The sequence below is a fragment of the Morus notabilis genome, unplaced genomic scaffold (genome assembly GCF_000414095.1).
Source record: "Morus notabilis unplaced genomic scaffold, ASM41409v2 Scaffold1527, whole genome shotgun sequence".
Taxonomy (NCBI): Eukaryota; Viridiplantae; Streptophyta; class Magnoliopsida; order Rosales; family Moraceae; genus Morus; species Morus notabilis.
The window spans coordinates 101,258-118,895 of NW_010365947.1; the positions used below are offsets into that span (position 1 = coordinate 101,258).

Sequence of the window (17,638 nt, forward strand, 5' to 3'; positions counted from 1 at the left end):
GGAAAGGAGAGACGTCCAAAAATTGTTTTCGTTTTAACAATAATAAATAGTTAGTAAATAATTTATAACAAGCAAATAAATAATCAAATAGTTAGTTATCATGTATGCTTACTCGTGATATGGTTAATATTTTAAAATATTTAAATATTAGTTTTATGAATTTTAAATTTTGTCCAAATTTAAGGGATCCAAGTGCTAAGAAATTGTCCGGGACCAAATTGTCCAAATTTTTAAAATGAGGACCTAGTATAAAGAATATTTGAATTTACGGACCTTATTGTCCAAATTTTTAAAATAAAAACCCAAGTGCCAAAGATAGAAAAAAAACTTAGGGACACTAATGGAAAAAAAATCCTTTCCTTTATTCTCTAACAAATTCATTTGCATAAAACTCCTGATCCCAATATTTTCTCATAAATTTTCAAAATAGGGACATCAGCGTTTAGTTGGTGGATTTGTGTTATGATTCGGATCATAATTTGTGACTCGTTATAGTATTTTTTCTTACAAAAAATACACATAAATTGAAAATGATTCTGAATTCATGAACTAAACAGAAAAATCCCTTTCCTTTATTCTCTAAACAATTCATTTGCATAAGACTCCTGATCCCAAGTTCGGATCATAATTTGTGACTCGTTATAGTATTTTTTCTTACAAAAAATACACATAAATAAAAAATAATTCTGAATTCATGAACTAAACAGAAAAATCTCTTTCCTTTATTCTCTAAACAATTCATTTGCATAAGACTCCTGATCCCAACATTTTCTCATAACTTTTGAAAACAGGGACATAAGTGTCAAAAAGAAAAACTTCAGCGACCCCAAATGCAAAATACTTTTTTATGGGAAATTTTTTATTCCTGAAAAATCACTGTACAGAACAAAAATCCCAGATCCCCAACACGCGCGCTTCGGCGGCGGAAACGAACAAAATGGTACGATTACGACACTTTGCAGTTGCTGGCAGATCTTTCTCAACGTACGCGGTGTATTTAGCCAAAAAAAAAAAAAAAAAAACTTTACATAGAAGCAAAGATAGATAGAGCCGATCACATGAAAGCCTAAAAACTTGGTTAAAATCCCATGACTCCTACAACTAACTCTGACTCTTTCAAAAACAAAACTACTTAAAAAGATTTTGCAATTTAATCCCATTACTCTCTCTCTCTGCAACCAAAAATCCCCACATCGGTTTCCTTGTTTTTTTTCTCTTCTCTTCTCTTGCGTTGCGTTGGGAGTTTTTGGAGCTTCTGCAATCATCCATCAATGGACAAGAAGAAAACTCAGGTCGGAGCAGAGCATGAGACGGAGAAGAAGAAGTATCCGATAGGGCCGGAGCATTACTCTCTCTTTGAGGAGGTAGGTCAAGGTGTCAGCGCCTGTGTCCGCCGAGCTCTCTGTAAGCCCTTCGACGAGATCGTCGCCATCAAAATTCTCGATTTCGAACGCGATAATTGTGATTTGGTACGTTCTATATATATATATATATATATGCGATTACGATTCATTATGCGATTCGATATTGATGCGATTGTTCAGGAAATAGGATTTGTGCGAGGAAATTGTTGTTTCGGAATTAGATTTTGGAGGGAGATTGTTTTTTATTATTATTTTTTTCCATTGCGTTAATGGTTGTTCCATTGAATTTGTTATTTTTATTATTTTTTATTTTATTTAATCTGGGAGATTGCGAAATCTTTTGGATGCTTGCGGATTTTACATGGGATCTGTGAAAGAGAATGAATAGGACAGGTTGAGATTTATTATTTTTGTTTTCGTTAGCGACCAAAAAAAAAAATTTGGGGAAAATATTATTTAATTCGTCCTGTTTTCGTTAGAGTTAAACCACTGATTCAGTGGATCGTAATCTATACACCTGACAGCTAAGTTTTGTCAAAATAACAGATACTACTTTGACCAATAGTTATTTATATTAAGGTCCCTGAGAAACCAAGAATGCTACACATAGACCCCTTCCATTATTGATTACTCAAAGTTAACGGAATATCAATACTAATCTTGTAAAATTGAGTGGAAAAGAAAAATATTTTCCCTCGATTTAGTTGACCATTTGTCACAAAATCAACGATTTAGATTTGTTTGAGGTCTGATCTCACTCTAAAAGCCTTAATCAGAACCAAAGTTAATAGGATTGTACAAGAAGTTGGTTAATAAAAGCCTTATTTAACTGTGGTGGTCACATATTAATGTCACCAAATTGCTAACTAGGAGAGGAACTGAAGCTCTATTCCAGCTGGAACAGGAATATATCATCCATATTTTATGAGAAAAAGAGACAACAATGGAGGATAGTATTTTTCTGTTAATGACACTGAATGGTTTTTGTATATGTATTCAATTGTAGATTATTTTCATGATGGAAGTAATGCCATTTTGGTAATTTGTATCTAGAAATATGATATCATCTTTGTGTAGCGATAAGTAGCCAATGATTTATTTTATTTTTTATTTTATTTTTGAGATGCTTCAGTTTGGAATGCTGCTTTTGATTCAGTAGTGTGCTTTTTTACCATATTTATGTGACTGTAGTGCCTGGTAATAGTTGTTTCTGACATCTATATATTTTTTTGGGTCTGTGACAGAATAATGTTTACCGTGAAGCACAGACTATGGTCCTGGTTGACCATCCGAATGTACTGAAATCTCACTGCTCCTTTGTCAGTGGTCACACTCTGTGGGTTGTCATGCCATTCATGGCTGGGGGGTCTTGCCTTCACATATTGAAGGCTGCACACCCAGACGGTTTTGGGGAAGCAGTTATAGCCACTATATTGCGTGAGATATTGAAGGGTTTGGAGTATCTTCATCATCATGGCCACATACATCGAGATGTCAAAGTGAGCCTCCTTTCATTCATCATTTACTCCAATATTCATGTCTTAGTCACAAGTCAGTAGCTTATTTATTTACTTATTTTTGGCTCCCTTGTATAATTCAATCATTATCATTTCACTTGTTTATTGATTTTTTGCTTGTTTGGTGTTTGTATTACTATTTTTTAGTTTTAAACTTCTTGATGTAACGAAATGCAAGCAACACCAAATTTGTGTTGTTTGTTTGTTCTCTAGACAAATCCAAAAAGTCAATTGTGCTTCTCGCTTTTGCAGTGATAGATATGAGCAAGTTAGTTCCCTAATATTTAGTCAAAGGTACTGTTGGTTCAATCATCTCCCTCAATAATATTTGGTCTTTCATCCCTTAGATTCTCTGATCAAACCTTGGCAACTGCAACGTAAGGCTCAGGGTCTTCCTCCCAGGCTTTGTTGTCATTTCTCCTTGGTCAATGTCTTTAGTACATTATGATGCTATCTTTATGGTGTATTCATTTCTTTCTAGGTTTCCACTTGATTCCTTTCTCTGTCAATGCATCTCAAGTTATGTTGTTTATTAATTTTAGCATGAAATATAGATTCTGTTGTTGATTTGCCTCAAAGAATGGTCAATATAATTTTTCTATTTTGAATTACCAAATGAGCCCCTCTCTTGTTTCCAAGATGCCATCATTTCTTATCCCTAAGTTGACTGTATCAAGTTCTGCATGTTGTGGTCATGGTGATTTATATACACGTATTCTGCGCTTTTTTAGATGAAGATCCACTACTTGCAGTTTATGCTTTTCACTCGTGCTGCTTGATTTTAGAAGACCACATTCTAGCAGCGTTAGCTTAAAGAATGGAGATGCTGCAACTTTTCTTATATTTTTGCAATTTAGTGTTCCTTAAATCCAATAATAAGATGCCTCATTTTCAATTGGAGCCATTATAATTTGAAAATTTTAATATAATTCTGCAGTACCATGCTCATTATGTCATACATGTTTTATTTAGGCTGGGAATATTCTTATTGATTCTCGTGGTGCAATAAAGCTTGGGGATTTTGGTGTTTCTGCTTGCCTTTTTGATTCAGGGGATAGGCAACGTGTAAGGAATACATTTGTGGGGACCCCTTGCTGGTATGGTTTTAATCCACACACACTCTCTCCCTCTCTCTCTCTCTCTATATATATATATATAAATATCTTATATATATAAGATATTATAATAATAAATGTATTCCCATTGCCAACACGTTAAATTTGTATGCCCTATTTAGATGATCTTACTAGAGGACCAATTATGTTAATTACCGGAAAAAAATTATATTAATTGAATTATTTGCAATCTTTTCTGTAGGATGGCACCTGAGGTCATGGAACAACTTCATGGTTATGACTTCAAGTTAGTGTTCTGTTTCCTCAATTTTAGCTCCTTCTAGCTCCATCTTTTCTCGTAGCTTTTCCATTTTAATCGTTAGTTGTTTTGATTGACTACTTCCATGCAGAGCTGATATCTGGTCTTTTGGTATAACTGCATTGGAGCTTGCTCATGGCCATGCACCTTTCTCAAGATACCCTCCAATGAAGGTGCACATTTTTTTTTTTTTAAGATGCTATTATTCCATGTGCAGTTTTATAGAATTGGATTATTAAATCAAACCAAATTAAACTGTTACTAGGTGCTGCTTATGACGTTGCAACAAGCCCCTCCTGGCCTTGATTATGAAAGGGACAGAAAGTTTTCTAGGGTATGCGGTAAACTTTTTGACTTTTCTTTTCCAGGTACTTGTAGTTACAATATCACACGAATGCTCTTCCTTATATTTCTTCTGTCTTCAGTCTTTTAAGCAAATGATTGCTAGTTGCTTGGTGAAAGACCCTTCACAACGGCCTTCTGCAAAGAAACTGCTGAAGCATTCATTCTTCAAGCATGCTCGGTCAAATGATTACATTGCAAGAACGCTCCTGGAGGGGCTTCCTGATCTCGGTGACCGCATTAAGGAATTGAAGGTTAACATTTTGATTTTTGACCAGTGAGAATTTTAAGCATTTGGTCATCTGCAATCTACACTTATATTTCTTTTTGCCAATCACAGAGGAAAGAGGAAGATATGCTTGCACAAAAGAAAATACCAGATGGTCAGAAGGAGGAGATGTCTCAGGTAGGAATTTTATGTCTGCAATAAATGAGAGTAAATTCTACCTTCTTATGGATTTTTTCTCAAAGCTTGTAGAGTGTATAAATATTTTTGATAGCTTTCTTATCTTGATCTTCAAATTATGTTGTAGAATGAATATAAACGAGGAATTAGTGGCTGGTGTTTCGATCTTGACTTCTTAAAGGATCAAGCTTCACTGGTAAATTAATTTTCCTTTTTATTCTTTAAAATAATAATTCTATGATGATGAAGATTATGGTGACGATGTCCTTACCAATTACAATAATGTTCTTATGAAGAACTTCCATTTTCTATCAGATTCAGGATATTGACGAAACTGTATCTGATAGTAGTCAAACAGGGAGCTCAAGCTCTCTATCTGCTCTCGATGTAAACGAAAAGCAATTAAAGTGTCCGAACTTACCTGATATTGCTGACACGGTATTATTTCCTTTCTTTATTTGGCCGAAGTATAGTATCATAAAGGTTATGTTTCATGGTTTAAATATGTGCACCCATAGGAGATGCACAGATGATGGATAAAGTTGTCTGTAATGATGTTTCTACCCGGTTCTGAAGGATCTGACATCTAACAGGAAAATAATTGCATGAACCAGAGCCAATCAGCTACTTTTCCATCAGTCGAGTCAACTTCATATGATTACAAGTACGCTATTTTCATACATCTCTTTTCACGTAATCATACCTATATGAGTACGTACAATCTAGCTTTACCCATAAATACATTCATACATCACGTTTGTTGGGTGCATGTGTGCATGTGTGTTACACAATAATTTTCCCATGCCAGTCCAGCTACAGGGTATGACAGTGAGTGTATTACGGAAATCTCCAAATATGCCAAATTCTTTGAAGCATAGACAAGTCAGTTGTGGGGTCATGTATATGTCTGCTATGCTCATACCCAAGTCCATGTAACATGAATCTTGATAGTTCGACATATTGTTTACGTATCAAAGAGGGTTATGATTGATTAGTTGTAATTGCTCTATATCTAACATTCTAAGGGGCTTCGAAAAAGAAAGAGATTAAGTAATTCCCTTTATCTTTGATCATTCTTAGGGGCTTCAAAACAGAAAGAGATTAAGTAATTCCCTTTATATTTGATTATGTTAAGTTGGAAGCATGTTTTCAGTCAACAGTGTGTTGTTATTTTTAGTTCTTTTGGTTTCTTCTATTCTCTCTTTTGAGAACTTCTTGTGCTTAAAGTGCTACTTTTGTTGTGATATTTCTCGTTTCTTATATATCCAAAATAATAGCAATTAAATTATTCCTCTATATAAGCATGCTAGACCTATAACTCAGGTAAGAACTAAAAAAGTAATAATACGATGATTTATTTATTCTTCTTTTTCTGAAGTAGACGTGATAAATCTGATGATGAATCCACCGTTGCTAGTTCAAGCCATGAACAACACATATCACAGCACTATTCCCCTCTTCATGACAATCGCGTTGAAAATAATTTGGCTGAAAAGCCTGATTTAGAGAAGAGTGGAAGAAATTTGGAGGCCTTGGATATGCATTCTCAAGATAGAAGTCAAGGCTCATTGGATCATGCCGATTTACCAGGATTTGTGAATCTACAGATTAAAGAAGAGAGGTTTGACATTCAATCTCATAAAATTTTTAACCTCTTAGGTGTTGCCTAGTGATTACCTTCTTTTAAGGTAGATATTGCCCGGGATCCATATTTAGCCATGTTACATGATCTGGTTGTCATGAACTGCTCCCAGTTGGTATCAAGAGGAAGAGCAGTTCATGCTGAATTCAAAAGATATTATGGCTTTATAATGCCCTTGCTGTCGGAAGCAGAGTTTTGGCCCAAGAAGAATAAGAGGGGTTAGATATTATGCAAATACATGCCTTGACAACACTTTTGGCAATTTGTTTAGAAGAAATAAAAGATTCATGGAGATTGTAGTGATGATGATTAAGTTGTGGGTCTTTTTGTGGCTTTTTAATCTTAAAGAGTTTAGGGTTTATCCATTGTCCTTAATCTCGTTGGGTTGGAATTGGGCTAATCTCAGAATTTCTTATCAAAAAAAAAAAAAAAAAAAAAACTTATTTCCATATTACATGCAATATTGTCAAACTAAATCCATACTTTTTTTGGCGGACTCTAGTTCCTATATATTTGAAGTCAGCGTGAACTGCTCCTGATTTTTTATGCTTAGCTTTATGATATTCCACTATGTTAACGATGAAGTGACTTCTAAATGTGGCAATGAATTTTCAAGATATTACTGTGAAATTGGCAATATATCTATATCGCAATGGATTTTTGGGATATTACTTGGTAAATACGATAAATCAGTATCCAATCACATTGAAATAGAAATTTCCTTTCTATATTCCACAATAGCAATTTCTCTTTTGATGGATGGGTACATAATAATCTCATTGACCTGAGCTGAAGGACAATGAGAGAAGCACCAGATAAAATTACAAGTCATTGCTTTACGGGATCCATTTTCTTGCATATATATATATATATATATATGTACTGACATTTGAGCATTGGTTAACTGTCACTTCTAGATTTGTGTTTATCTAGAGCCTCATTTGCTATAACGTTCTAATTAATGCATTGAATTCTTTACTCTCTTACAGCTCATGATATATGTATTATGGGATGTGGATTCACGAGTTTTTTTTTTTTTTTTTTTTTTTTTTTTAATTTTTCACGTTAAAATGTTGTATTTTTTTTTTTTTTTTTTTTCAATATTTCCAGTGAAAAGTTGCAAGGTCGATCCCAGAATGGTTCAACTTGTAATGCTGCAGTAGTGCAACATCCAGTAGACGATGTGGCTTTTGATGTTTCTTCAAGACTATCTAAATCACCAGGCATGAGCTGAAATTTTTACTTTTCAATTTTAAAATCTTGATATGCACATATTTTTCCATCAGCTTTCATTTCGTCAATGCCACATCCAGTAGATGATGTGGCTTTTGATGTTTCTTTAAGACTATATCACGAGGCATGAGCTGAAGCTTTTACTCTTCATTTTTGGATGTTGATCTGTATCCTATTTGATCAATATACATGAGCACTTTGCTCTCTCGATATTTGATAGCAATCTCAGCTTTTCCATTTGGTCCAATCTATCAACGATGCAGCAGATGGTGAAGAAATTGATGAGAAAGCAAAGGAACCTGTCGTTCAGCAGAAAGGACGTTTCAAAGTCACATCCGAGAATGTTGACGTGGAAAAGGTGACTTTAATGATTACTTTATTGTATTTTCTTCTCTTGTAATGACAGTTTATTAGTTTTATGTTCTTTTGTATATGTAAGAAACATCATTTAATTGATGATAAAATCAATTACAAAGGAAAAGAGCACTAGGCTTTTATCAAAAAAAGAAAGAAAAAAAAAGGAAAATGACACAAGATGTCCTCGAGAAAAATCAATACACGAAAAAGAAAAGCCAAATAATTTAAAATAATTTAATTTTATTATTTCTATTTCCTCGTTTTTCTTGATTAAAAGAAAATTCTTTTAATTTCAGGTAGTGTCTACTCCTACGCTGCAAAAGAGTCAAAGCTTGCAGGTTGGTATTTTTTTGACATTAGCATACACTAGCCGCACAATCTATTAAGCTTATTTCAATGAAAGATAGTCTCATTGCATGCAGCTTTGTCCCCCCCCCCCCCAAAAAAAAAAAAAAAAAAAAAAAAAAAAAAAACACCACATTCATGTGGAAAAAAAATTTTCTTTAAGTGCTTCTTGGACTGTTTAGGGGTATCTATGGAAGCCAATTAGGTAGTGAAAGCTTTCTAGGAGGTTGATAATTTTGGAGGGTCGTGTAGTTGGAAACTGGGTGTTTTTCAGTGCACTTCGCAGTTCTTTTTCTAAGAGCAATGGGCCAATCAAGATCTTCATGAAAAAGAGAACTAGCGAAAGTGTTACCTGGTTTAGGTTCAATGACAAGGAAGAATTTGGGACTCTTCCTTGTCATTGATTTGTTAAAGGTAGCCGACTCTACTGTAGATTGAATTTTGTTGTCTTCTGTTAGTTTGGACCTCTTGGCCGTGTTTGGAATTGATCCCGTTTTTATTTTTCACATTTTTCGAGAAATAAAAAATGAAAATGTTTCTAAAACGGCGTTTGACGCAATAAAGACAAAAAAATGAAATGAAAACGATTTTTTAGTTTAGTATAAAATGAGAGAAATAAAAAACGACTTTTAGTCGTTTTTTATTTTTTATTTTCGCTTTCTCCTCTCTCGAGCAGAGAGAGAGACATTAATGGGTTTTTTTATACTGAAAACAATATCTTAATAAAACTGCCAAATGCATTTTCAAAAATAATTTCTGTCTGAGATTGAAAACGTTTTTATTTTCATTTTCATACAAAAAACAAAATCATTTTGGAACGAGTTCCAACCCCGCCCCTTGTTTTCCTTCTCCTTGTGTATTCTTACATTATTTCGAAGTGTGTAGCTCTTATGAAAAAAAAAGTACAGTATTTTTTTTTTTTTTTTTCATTTTCAGGGAAGTATTAGATAATAAAGATACAGAAATCGTCACCACATCCATCCTTTGTCCCAAGATAGTAGAGGTGGCCACTTTCTCTATGCGCCAAATAATCTTTCCTTACAACTCTGATGATTGTAATGAGCGGGAAAGAAAGTCGCAAAGTAAGTTAGATTTCTGGTGATTCTGTCAACATAAACCAAATTGCAGGGCACTTAAGGAACATGTAAAACCTGTTTAAGGATATGGATGGAGTCGAGGGAATATTTCCTTGTAGGAATAGAGGTTTCATGTGCATCGGCAGCTTTGACTTTTCGGTATCCTTCACAGTGAATGTAAGGAGACACTTAAAAGAGCTCATCACATCATCAGTAGCCCCTCAATCAATGATGCACAGGTTGGAAAAACAACCTTTTTAAAACAGAAAGTGGTTTAGATCTATCACTTGATTGAACGTACAAGCTAGTGGAAGTAGGGCTCTCCGTTAGGCTGGGAAGCATTATCGGTTTTCCATTTGTTCCTCATTCAGACCCTCCAACGCTTTGTTACTCAGATCCAAACTTTCTTGCACTCGAATTTCAAACTCCAGGGTCAACTAAATAATATTTATGTACTTCCATGGAACTTAAAGATTTTCATGTGTTTATTTATTCTATTCATTAGTCACATTAACTGTCCCATTATTCTTGCTTACAAATGCACACAAACCAATCATTTCAAAAGTGAAATCACAAGGATTTGTTTGGAATTTGGACTTGTGAACGCAAACCAAACAGCCTCTACACCTGGCTTTTGTTACCTTAGAGTGAAATTTTCTATATGTATGCAGTTAAAATGTTTCTAAGGTGGCTTCAAACCAACTACGAAGTTAGTAGATGCAAAATATAGGAGTTGTCTCCAAACATAGATCATAGGATGATTAATTTCCAGTATTTCTTTTTGAGTAACTGGGAAATCAGATCTGCATTTTATTTCCTAGATGGTAACAAATATTTTTATCATTTTTTTTCTCCATTGAATTTCTCATGGACATACTTTGGGTTACGCAGGTGATTGCTCCACATCAGCAGGTTCCTTCACCATCTCCTTTTCCATCACCGCAACCATCATTTCCACCATCACCATCTAATACTGCTGCTTCATCTGCTTTTTATGGCGGTTCTCTTTTCTCGTTGTTGAACACTATTTTGGAGACTAATATAGTTCAGAGGGTATATACTAGCCACAAATGCTTAAGGAGTTTCATTCGAAATGAACATTCATTTGATGTATCATGTTTCTTTTCAACAGGACGTTATTTTGAGTATAATGAAGCAAGTTGCTGCCAGTGACTTTACAGGTTTAAGCATTGTGCTCATTCATTGTAGTTTCCAATTTAGTATATCAAGTATTAAGTTCCTCCTTTTTTTTCTTCTCCTGAATGCAGCTAATGGACGTTGTATGTCTTCTGGTGTCATGGAACGAACTATGGTATGTTATAGTATGGTGTCATGCGCATTTTTATTTTCCAAATTACTTCCAAAAGTTGGTTATTCCATGCGTAAATTCTTCCAGTATTTTTTTTTTGTCTCTGAATATACAGATTTGGCTTGTTAATTTTTAAAAGGTGAAACAAGAATATTTTATTGAAAAGAACAAGCCAGTATAGTCATGAGAACCAGAAGTTCTCTACAATATAAAAACAGATGAAACAGAGAACAAAAGGTTCCCACCTTAATTAAAAAAAGGGGGAAAGAAATGGAAAACCAAAAAGTCACATAACTCTCGAACTCATGAAAATGATAGAAAAAGGAATATCTGAGAAATGCCAAATTTGCCATATCCTATACTTGATAGCAAATTTGCCTCCAAGTATAGCATATAGAAAATTTGGCATAACAAATGGCACTGTGTTGGAGAGAGTTTTTTACAATATAAATTATAGTTCTCTTCATTGCAACACATCACACATTTTTAATTCTCCCATGAACTATATAGCCAACCAAAAAGAAGAAACTTTCATAGGAAACTGAAACCCAGATGGTTAAAGAGAATGAACTAGCTAATCGTCTCCCATGTTATCAAAAAAGAGGGGGAAAGAAAAAAATCCGTCTCCCAAAGAGTTATGGATCAGTCACTTTGTCAGAAATAGATTAACCTAACTACAACCCCTCAAGTAAAGAAAGTTTCAAAGTCTCCTTTTCGTTGATTTCGGAAGAGGAGTATTCCAATCAATTGGATAACTGTATCTAGAATTAACAACCATATACAAGAAAGGAGCATTATGACCCCAAGATAATGTTAGGAACCTAATATTTTGAGGTCTTTTTTTAATTGTCTTAATAGTAGTATAAATAGGGGGTTTAGTTGCTAGGGAGAGGGAGGAGGAGATTTGTAGAGAGTGTCTAGTGCTGTGCACTATCTTGGAGGTCGGGGGTCCCCGAAACCATCCATCTATCTTGTAATTTTCCATTTTTAGTGTTGTTAATGAAGCGCAGATTTTCGGGTTCCTAACAGATAACCTAGACAACGGAGGAAAATAGATCATGAAAGAAACGACCCCTTGCCAAGCATCTCCCTAAAACCAAATTTTAGAACCACCCCCTACCTTAAATCCAATGCAGCTGAGAAACTCTTGAAGACCTGCAGATTGAACTTCTAAGGAATCTTATGGTTACTATATTAACAAGTTTAGAATCTTAAACATTTACTTGAAACTCCATGCTGACTCCCAACGACTGTACACCAAGGAGAATTATATTCTAGAGAAAGCCTCCGCAAGCACTTTCCCGAATCCTATTTGCAATTTTACTGTGTCTATTTCCTGCTTGAAAATACTTATTTGGAGTCCACTAATGCATGCGCGTAAAACTAGGATAAATTAGGGTCTAATGATTTATGTTTACCTGTTAGGAAGAAGTAATTTGTTTCTGGTGCATTTGACTTATATCTCACAAAGATGCTCTGGATTCATTTGTTTATGGCTCCGGCAAGAAAATTGCCGCCCCAAATTAATGATGCAATTCGCAAGTGAAATTACTTTGCTTCTTGTTGCACTTCCAGAAAAATTCGACCTGCATGTACTTTGGGTCTCTTACAGAACCTGATAATTGCGAAGTCACTGGATTTCTATATTTTTTTTCGTTGCAGCTTGAAGAAGCTCTCGAGAGGGAAAAACGGTTACTTCATGAGATAACTGATTTAAGTGGGAGGTATTAACGACACACACGAATGCAGTTAATGATTATAACACTATGGAATTTTAACACCATCTATTGTTTTTTATATGCAGGCTCTTAGGTACCCAAGATGAGCAACAAAAAAATAAAACAGAAAATGTGGAGGTTAATACTTAATATACAGTCCGACTTGTCTCTATTCTTTCAGTTCTGGGTGCATATTCTAACACATCAGTTTCAGGTATAATTCTTTTACATCCGACCGGCCTAATGGATGTTGGACGATTTATTCGAGTTCTTTTACTCCGAACCCACGCCATTCTTCGCATAAAAAAGGGAAATATGTAGAGGAAGGAACGGATCATAATGGCTCAGTGGCGTAGCATCATCAACAGCTATATTGCCCTTGCTATATATGATCTGTACTAGTTTTTAATAATAGAAACTAGTTCTTAGATTCACAACGATATTATTTCATTTACCTGATTTTAGTTTGCCTTTGATGTATACCTCATTAAGTTGTAAATGTTAGGGATGCTATAACAATAATTTTTTCATCCTCCTACTCATTTTATTCCAACATATAATTTTTTTTTTTTTTTTTTTTTTTTTTTTTTTTGGCGTTAATTTCATGTGTTTGTAAGTGACAATGCACGACTGTTGTTGTGGTTGTTAACATCATAACCATTGCAGAAACGAGTTAAACCAATTATTTTGGATTATACTTGTAACATTTTACCGTCTTTATATGATTAGGAAAATTTTATGATCAAATTGATAACTATTATTCTGATTTGTAGAATAGGTTGCTCTGTGTTGAAGATTTGATACTGTTGCGTAATGAGATTGCATTTACCACTTTGTTGTGTATGCATAACATAGAATGTAAAGCAAAGGAAAAGTAAAATAGTAAATAACGTGTATGCATAACATATACTGTAAAGCAAGATAAAAAAAAGTAAAATAGGTTCAATCGTTCCTTTTCTTTGTTCATTAAAGCAAAAAAAAAAAAAAAAAGGAAGAAAGTTTCTTACAAACAAAAGTCGTAAAATGTTTAAAAGAACTTTGAAAATTATCTCAAAAGTCCTTCAAAAAAATATTATCTAAAAAGTCAACTGACCTAACAAAATTAAAAAAAAAAAACATTTTGGAAAAAAAAAAAAACCATAATTTCTCAATTTGAATCCCTTACCACTTCCAGCCTTAAGTTTATAAGACCTTTTCTTCTCCATGTCTTTCTCCAATATATTTATCAATTTATCAAGTCTCCACAAATTTAAATCCTAAAACTAAATAGCATGTTTAAAACTATTAAGTAAATATCAGATTTTAGTAAATAGCAGATTACTAATAGTAGGTTTTTAAAATTAAATTAAATAAATAGCATATTTAAAATCTATTTGAAGTAAATAACATTTTACGTGGTAAATAAATTATTTACTGTGTAAATGATTTATTTATGATTGATAAAAAATAACTTGTGGTAAAAAAATCTTTATTTACATGAAAATAATTCTTTTTAATAGTGGTATAAAAAAAATTTACGTGAAAAATATTTTTACTCACCGTTGAACCATTTACACGGTAAATGATTCATTTACCACATAAACTGTTATTTATTTTTAATAGTTTTAAAATATATTATTTTTAAAAATTTGTTATTTACTACATTCTCCAACCTATTATTTGTCATTTTGAAATTAGGTACTATTATGTCCTTTTGTTGATAATTGGTTATTTTTTAATGGGGTGATATAAATAATATTTTTTTACCATCTTGAGTGGTATTTTTAGTTTTTCCCGAATTTAAATATGTGAAGATAAAAGGGAGAAAGAGGAAAATAGGCCAAGACTTGAGATGAATTAAAATTAATAGGCTAATAGTTTACATAAGTTAATAAATAGGCCAAATTACTGTTTTTGTCCATAACTTGTCTGGTTATGAACCATAACTTGACAAGTTATTGTCTATAATTGTCCATAACTTGTCTGGCTATGAACCATAACTTGACAAGTTTGTCCATAACTTATCTGGTTATGAACCATAACTTGACAAATTATGGCATATTAATTTCTATAACTAAAAATTGGCCTGTATATTTTTTTAAGTTTTTCATATTGGCCTATTTTTTACTATTTCCCAAGATAAAATAAAGTTTAAAGACTTGAAGAATATGCAAGATTAGTATCTCACAGGTTTATATTCTCAAACTTAGCCTTGTAGGTAATGTTTGCTCATTATGGGCTTATTTGGTAACTATATGCACACACTTTGTTTATTTATACTTTACAAAAGGAAAATAGTAGAAAATAGGCCAATATGAAAAACTTAAGAAAGTATATAGGCCAATTTATAGTTATAAAAATTAATAGGCCATAATTTGTCATGTTATGGTTCATAATCAGATAAGTTATGGACAAACTTATCAAGTTATGGTTCATAGCCAGACAAGTTATAGACAATAACTTGTCAAGTTATGGTTTATAACCAGACAAGTTATGGACGAAAACAATAATTTGGCCTATTTATTAACTTATGTAAACTATTGGCCTATTAATTTTAATTCATCTCAAGTCTTGGCCTATTTTCCTCTTTCTCCCTTTACAAAATTGCATAAAGTTTTTCAGAAAGGGTTTCCAACGTGATAGAGAAATATTGCTAACACTATAATCTTGAATTGTATTAAAATCAACTTTTCATTTGTATCTTTGAAAGTGTCAAAAAGTGGATAGACGTTTTATCTACAATGTCCTGTAACCTAATCGGTTACTTCAATAATCTTGCGGGTCATTAAAAACTTGAAGAGATTCTGCTCTTTGCTTCCCTCTGGTCGACCATACGTAGTCTACCGGTCGACTGGTACTCTTCAAATGGTCATATTTTTAATCGTTGACAACGAGTCCAAACAAGCATTTTCATCCTCATAATAATAAAAATAATAGTAACAATAATAATAATAGAAATAATAATAATAACGACACTACAAACAAAACAGTATCAAATATCCGCCATTAGTTTCTTCTCATGATCATAATTATGAAGATAATTAGAGTTTGTAGTGCGGGTTGTTGAAATTTGGAGATCATTCCACTTTGGTGAATGCAAAAAGCTAATCCAAATTAATTATAGATTAATTTTTATATTGCTCTATAATTGTATATCTGGCCTGCCACATGACTTGACGGCGAAGGCTTGCACTATAACTAGAGACTGACTCCTGCTCACCACTGATCTGCTAGTATAAACCATCTTCTACTTTTTTATTGTTTTTTTAATTTTATTGTTAATAACGTGACTCAATTTATGATTATAACTAATGGGACTGCAGCTCATTAGTTGTTTAGTTAAACTTAACTGTTTCAGTTAACCAATTGTGGTTAATATCCTAACTCAGGTTAGTATGAGGAGTTCTATTTATATGTGGTATAAATAGAAGCTGCAGGGAGTTAGTTATTACTAGTCTTTCATTCTGTTTTTGCTTTCTCTTTCTAGAACGGAGTCTGTATTTCTCGGTGAGTGCTAGAGAGAGAAACAGTGAGAATTTCTGGGTAAAGCTTGGGATCTTGAAGCTTTGTAATTGAGAGATTCATTGTGAGTGAGAGCTGTGATTTTGTAATCTGATTTTCTGCATAGTAGTGGATTGGACTGGGGGTTTTTCCAGCCTCTACCCTTGGACGTAGGATTTCCCAGAAATCCGAACGAAGTAAATCCGTGTTCTTCTTCTTCTTCTTCTTCTTCGTTTGTGTATGATTCTTGGAAGACATTGGCCTGGGAACAACATTTATTTTAGGAATAATGTCCAAGGATAGTCGTGAAACAGGCTCAGATATGGGCTTGGATCTGGTTCTGGTTTTGGTTTTGGTTCCGAAATTAAATCCGTTGTTGCTGCTGCCAATACTACTGTTGTCTCAATAGCAGATTCTGCCATTGAGACTGCTGTGAGTTCGGTTACCAGGTCTAAATCAGTTAGCACTACTGGCCAAGGAACCATGTCGGAACCAAAATCGGGTTACGGCTCCGGCTCCGGCTATGGTTCTGATCTGGTTGATTCCTGAAGGTGTGTATATATTCAAATGATCATGTCAGTATGTAACAACTACTTTAGTTTGCCATTAATAAATAAAAGTTGCAAAAAAGATGTTAGTTGGTTGTTAGATCAGTATTAGTGTGTGATTAGGGTTTGCGGGGGTGAAATAAGCGGCTAAGTTAATGTTGCTGTTATGCTTCTTTCTTTATGTACATTTCAATATTCTAGCAAAATAAAAGGACAATGAATTTTATGTATCCTAGTTTAACATATCGCTTTATTTCACCCCTAGACTAATTGCTCATTTAGCTCATATATTTGAGTATAAATTCAATTTTTTGTGAAAATAAAATTAAGTAAATGGTTGGAAGTGTAGTTCAAATTGTGAAACATATGACCCGTTTATAAAATTGTTCAAAATACCCCTTATGTTCTGATTGGTCTGTAATACTTGACATAATAAATATGTGACGCTAATTACAATTTTATAAATGCTCCGAATTAAAGTCAACTTTTCTCCGGATAGTTGATTTTCAGTATACATTATGCAAGTTTTAATAGAATATATAAAAATTTTAAAATGATAAGCAAATTGAGTAAGGGATCATGCTTTCAACTTAAAAAGTCAACTTATATGTTATTTTACCGTTAACACGTCCTTACAAAATGAAGCTTAGAGTAATGGGCTCTAACAGCATTTTAGAGTTTTTGAAGCGAGATGAGAAGAAAATTGAGGGAGAAGAATTGGAATTTATAAGGGATTGAGCTTCAATCTTAAAAGGTTAACTTATTAAGTGGAGTGATTCATTATTCTTATATGTTTGTAGTTATATTTGTATTTAGACAATGTGAAATTTGGGTATTTTACTCTTAACATTAATAAGTTCTAACAAATTCATTCTTCCGGCTGTGATTAAAAGATAAAACTGCATTCGAAAATGATTCTCAATTTTC

At 33.4% G+C, this 17,638-nt stretch overlaps 1 protein-coding gene across 4 annotated transcripts; it reads left to right on the top strand.

Annotated features, from left to right (window-relative positions):
* Positions 1 to 907: 907 nt before the first annotated feature.
* LOC21387913 (serine/threonine-protein kinase BLUS1) lies at positions 908 to 13,134 on the top strand. Of its 4 annotated transcripts, none has more exons than XM_024172751.1 (21): positions 908 to 1,469; positions 2,609 to 2,863; positions 3,854 to 3,978; positions 4,199 to 4,243; positions 4,347 to 4,428; positions 4,521 to 4,589; positions 4,681 to 4,851; positions 4,938 to 5,003; positions 5,131 to 5,199; positions 5,319 to 5,441; positions 5,597 to 5,667; positions 6,382 to 6,624; positions 7,756 to 7,868; positions 8,142 to 8,236; positions 8,532 to 8,573; positions 10,548 to 10,709; positions 10,789 to 10,837; positions 10,925 to 10,968; positions 12,628 to 12,689; positions 12,770 to 12,821; positions 12,898 to 13,134. In XM_024172751.1, the coding sequence occupies exons 1-21, from the start codon at positions 1,272 to 1,274 to the stop codon at positions 12,901 to 12,903; spliced, it is 2,142 nt and encodes a 713-aa protein (XP_024028519.1). In that variant the 5' UTR covers positions 908 to 1,271; the 3' UTR covers positions 12,904 to 13,134. The 4 variants fall into 4 exon arrangements, with proteins under 4 accessions (XP_024028519.1, XP_024028521.1, XP_024028520.1 ...); XM_024172753.1 differs by having other exon boundaries at positions 8,145 to 8,236; XM_024172752.1 differs by having other exon boundaries at positions 6,385 to 6,624.
* The last annotated feature ends 4,504 nt before the right edge of the window (positions 13,135 to 17,638 follow it).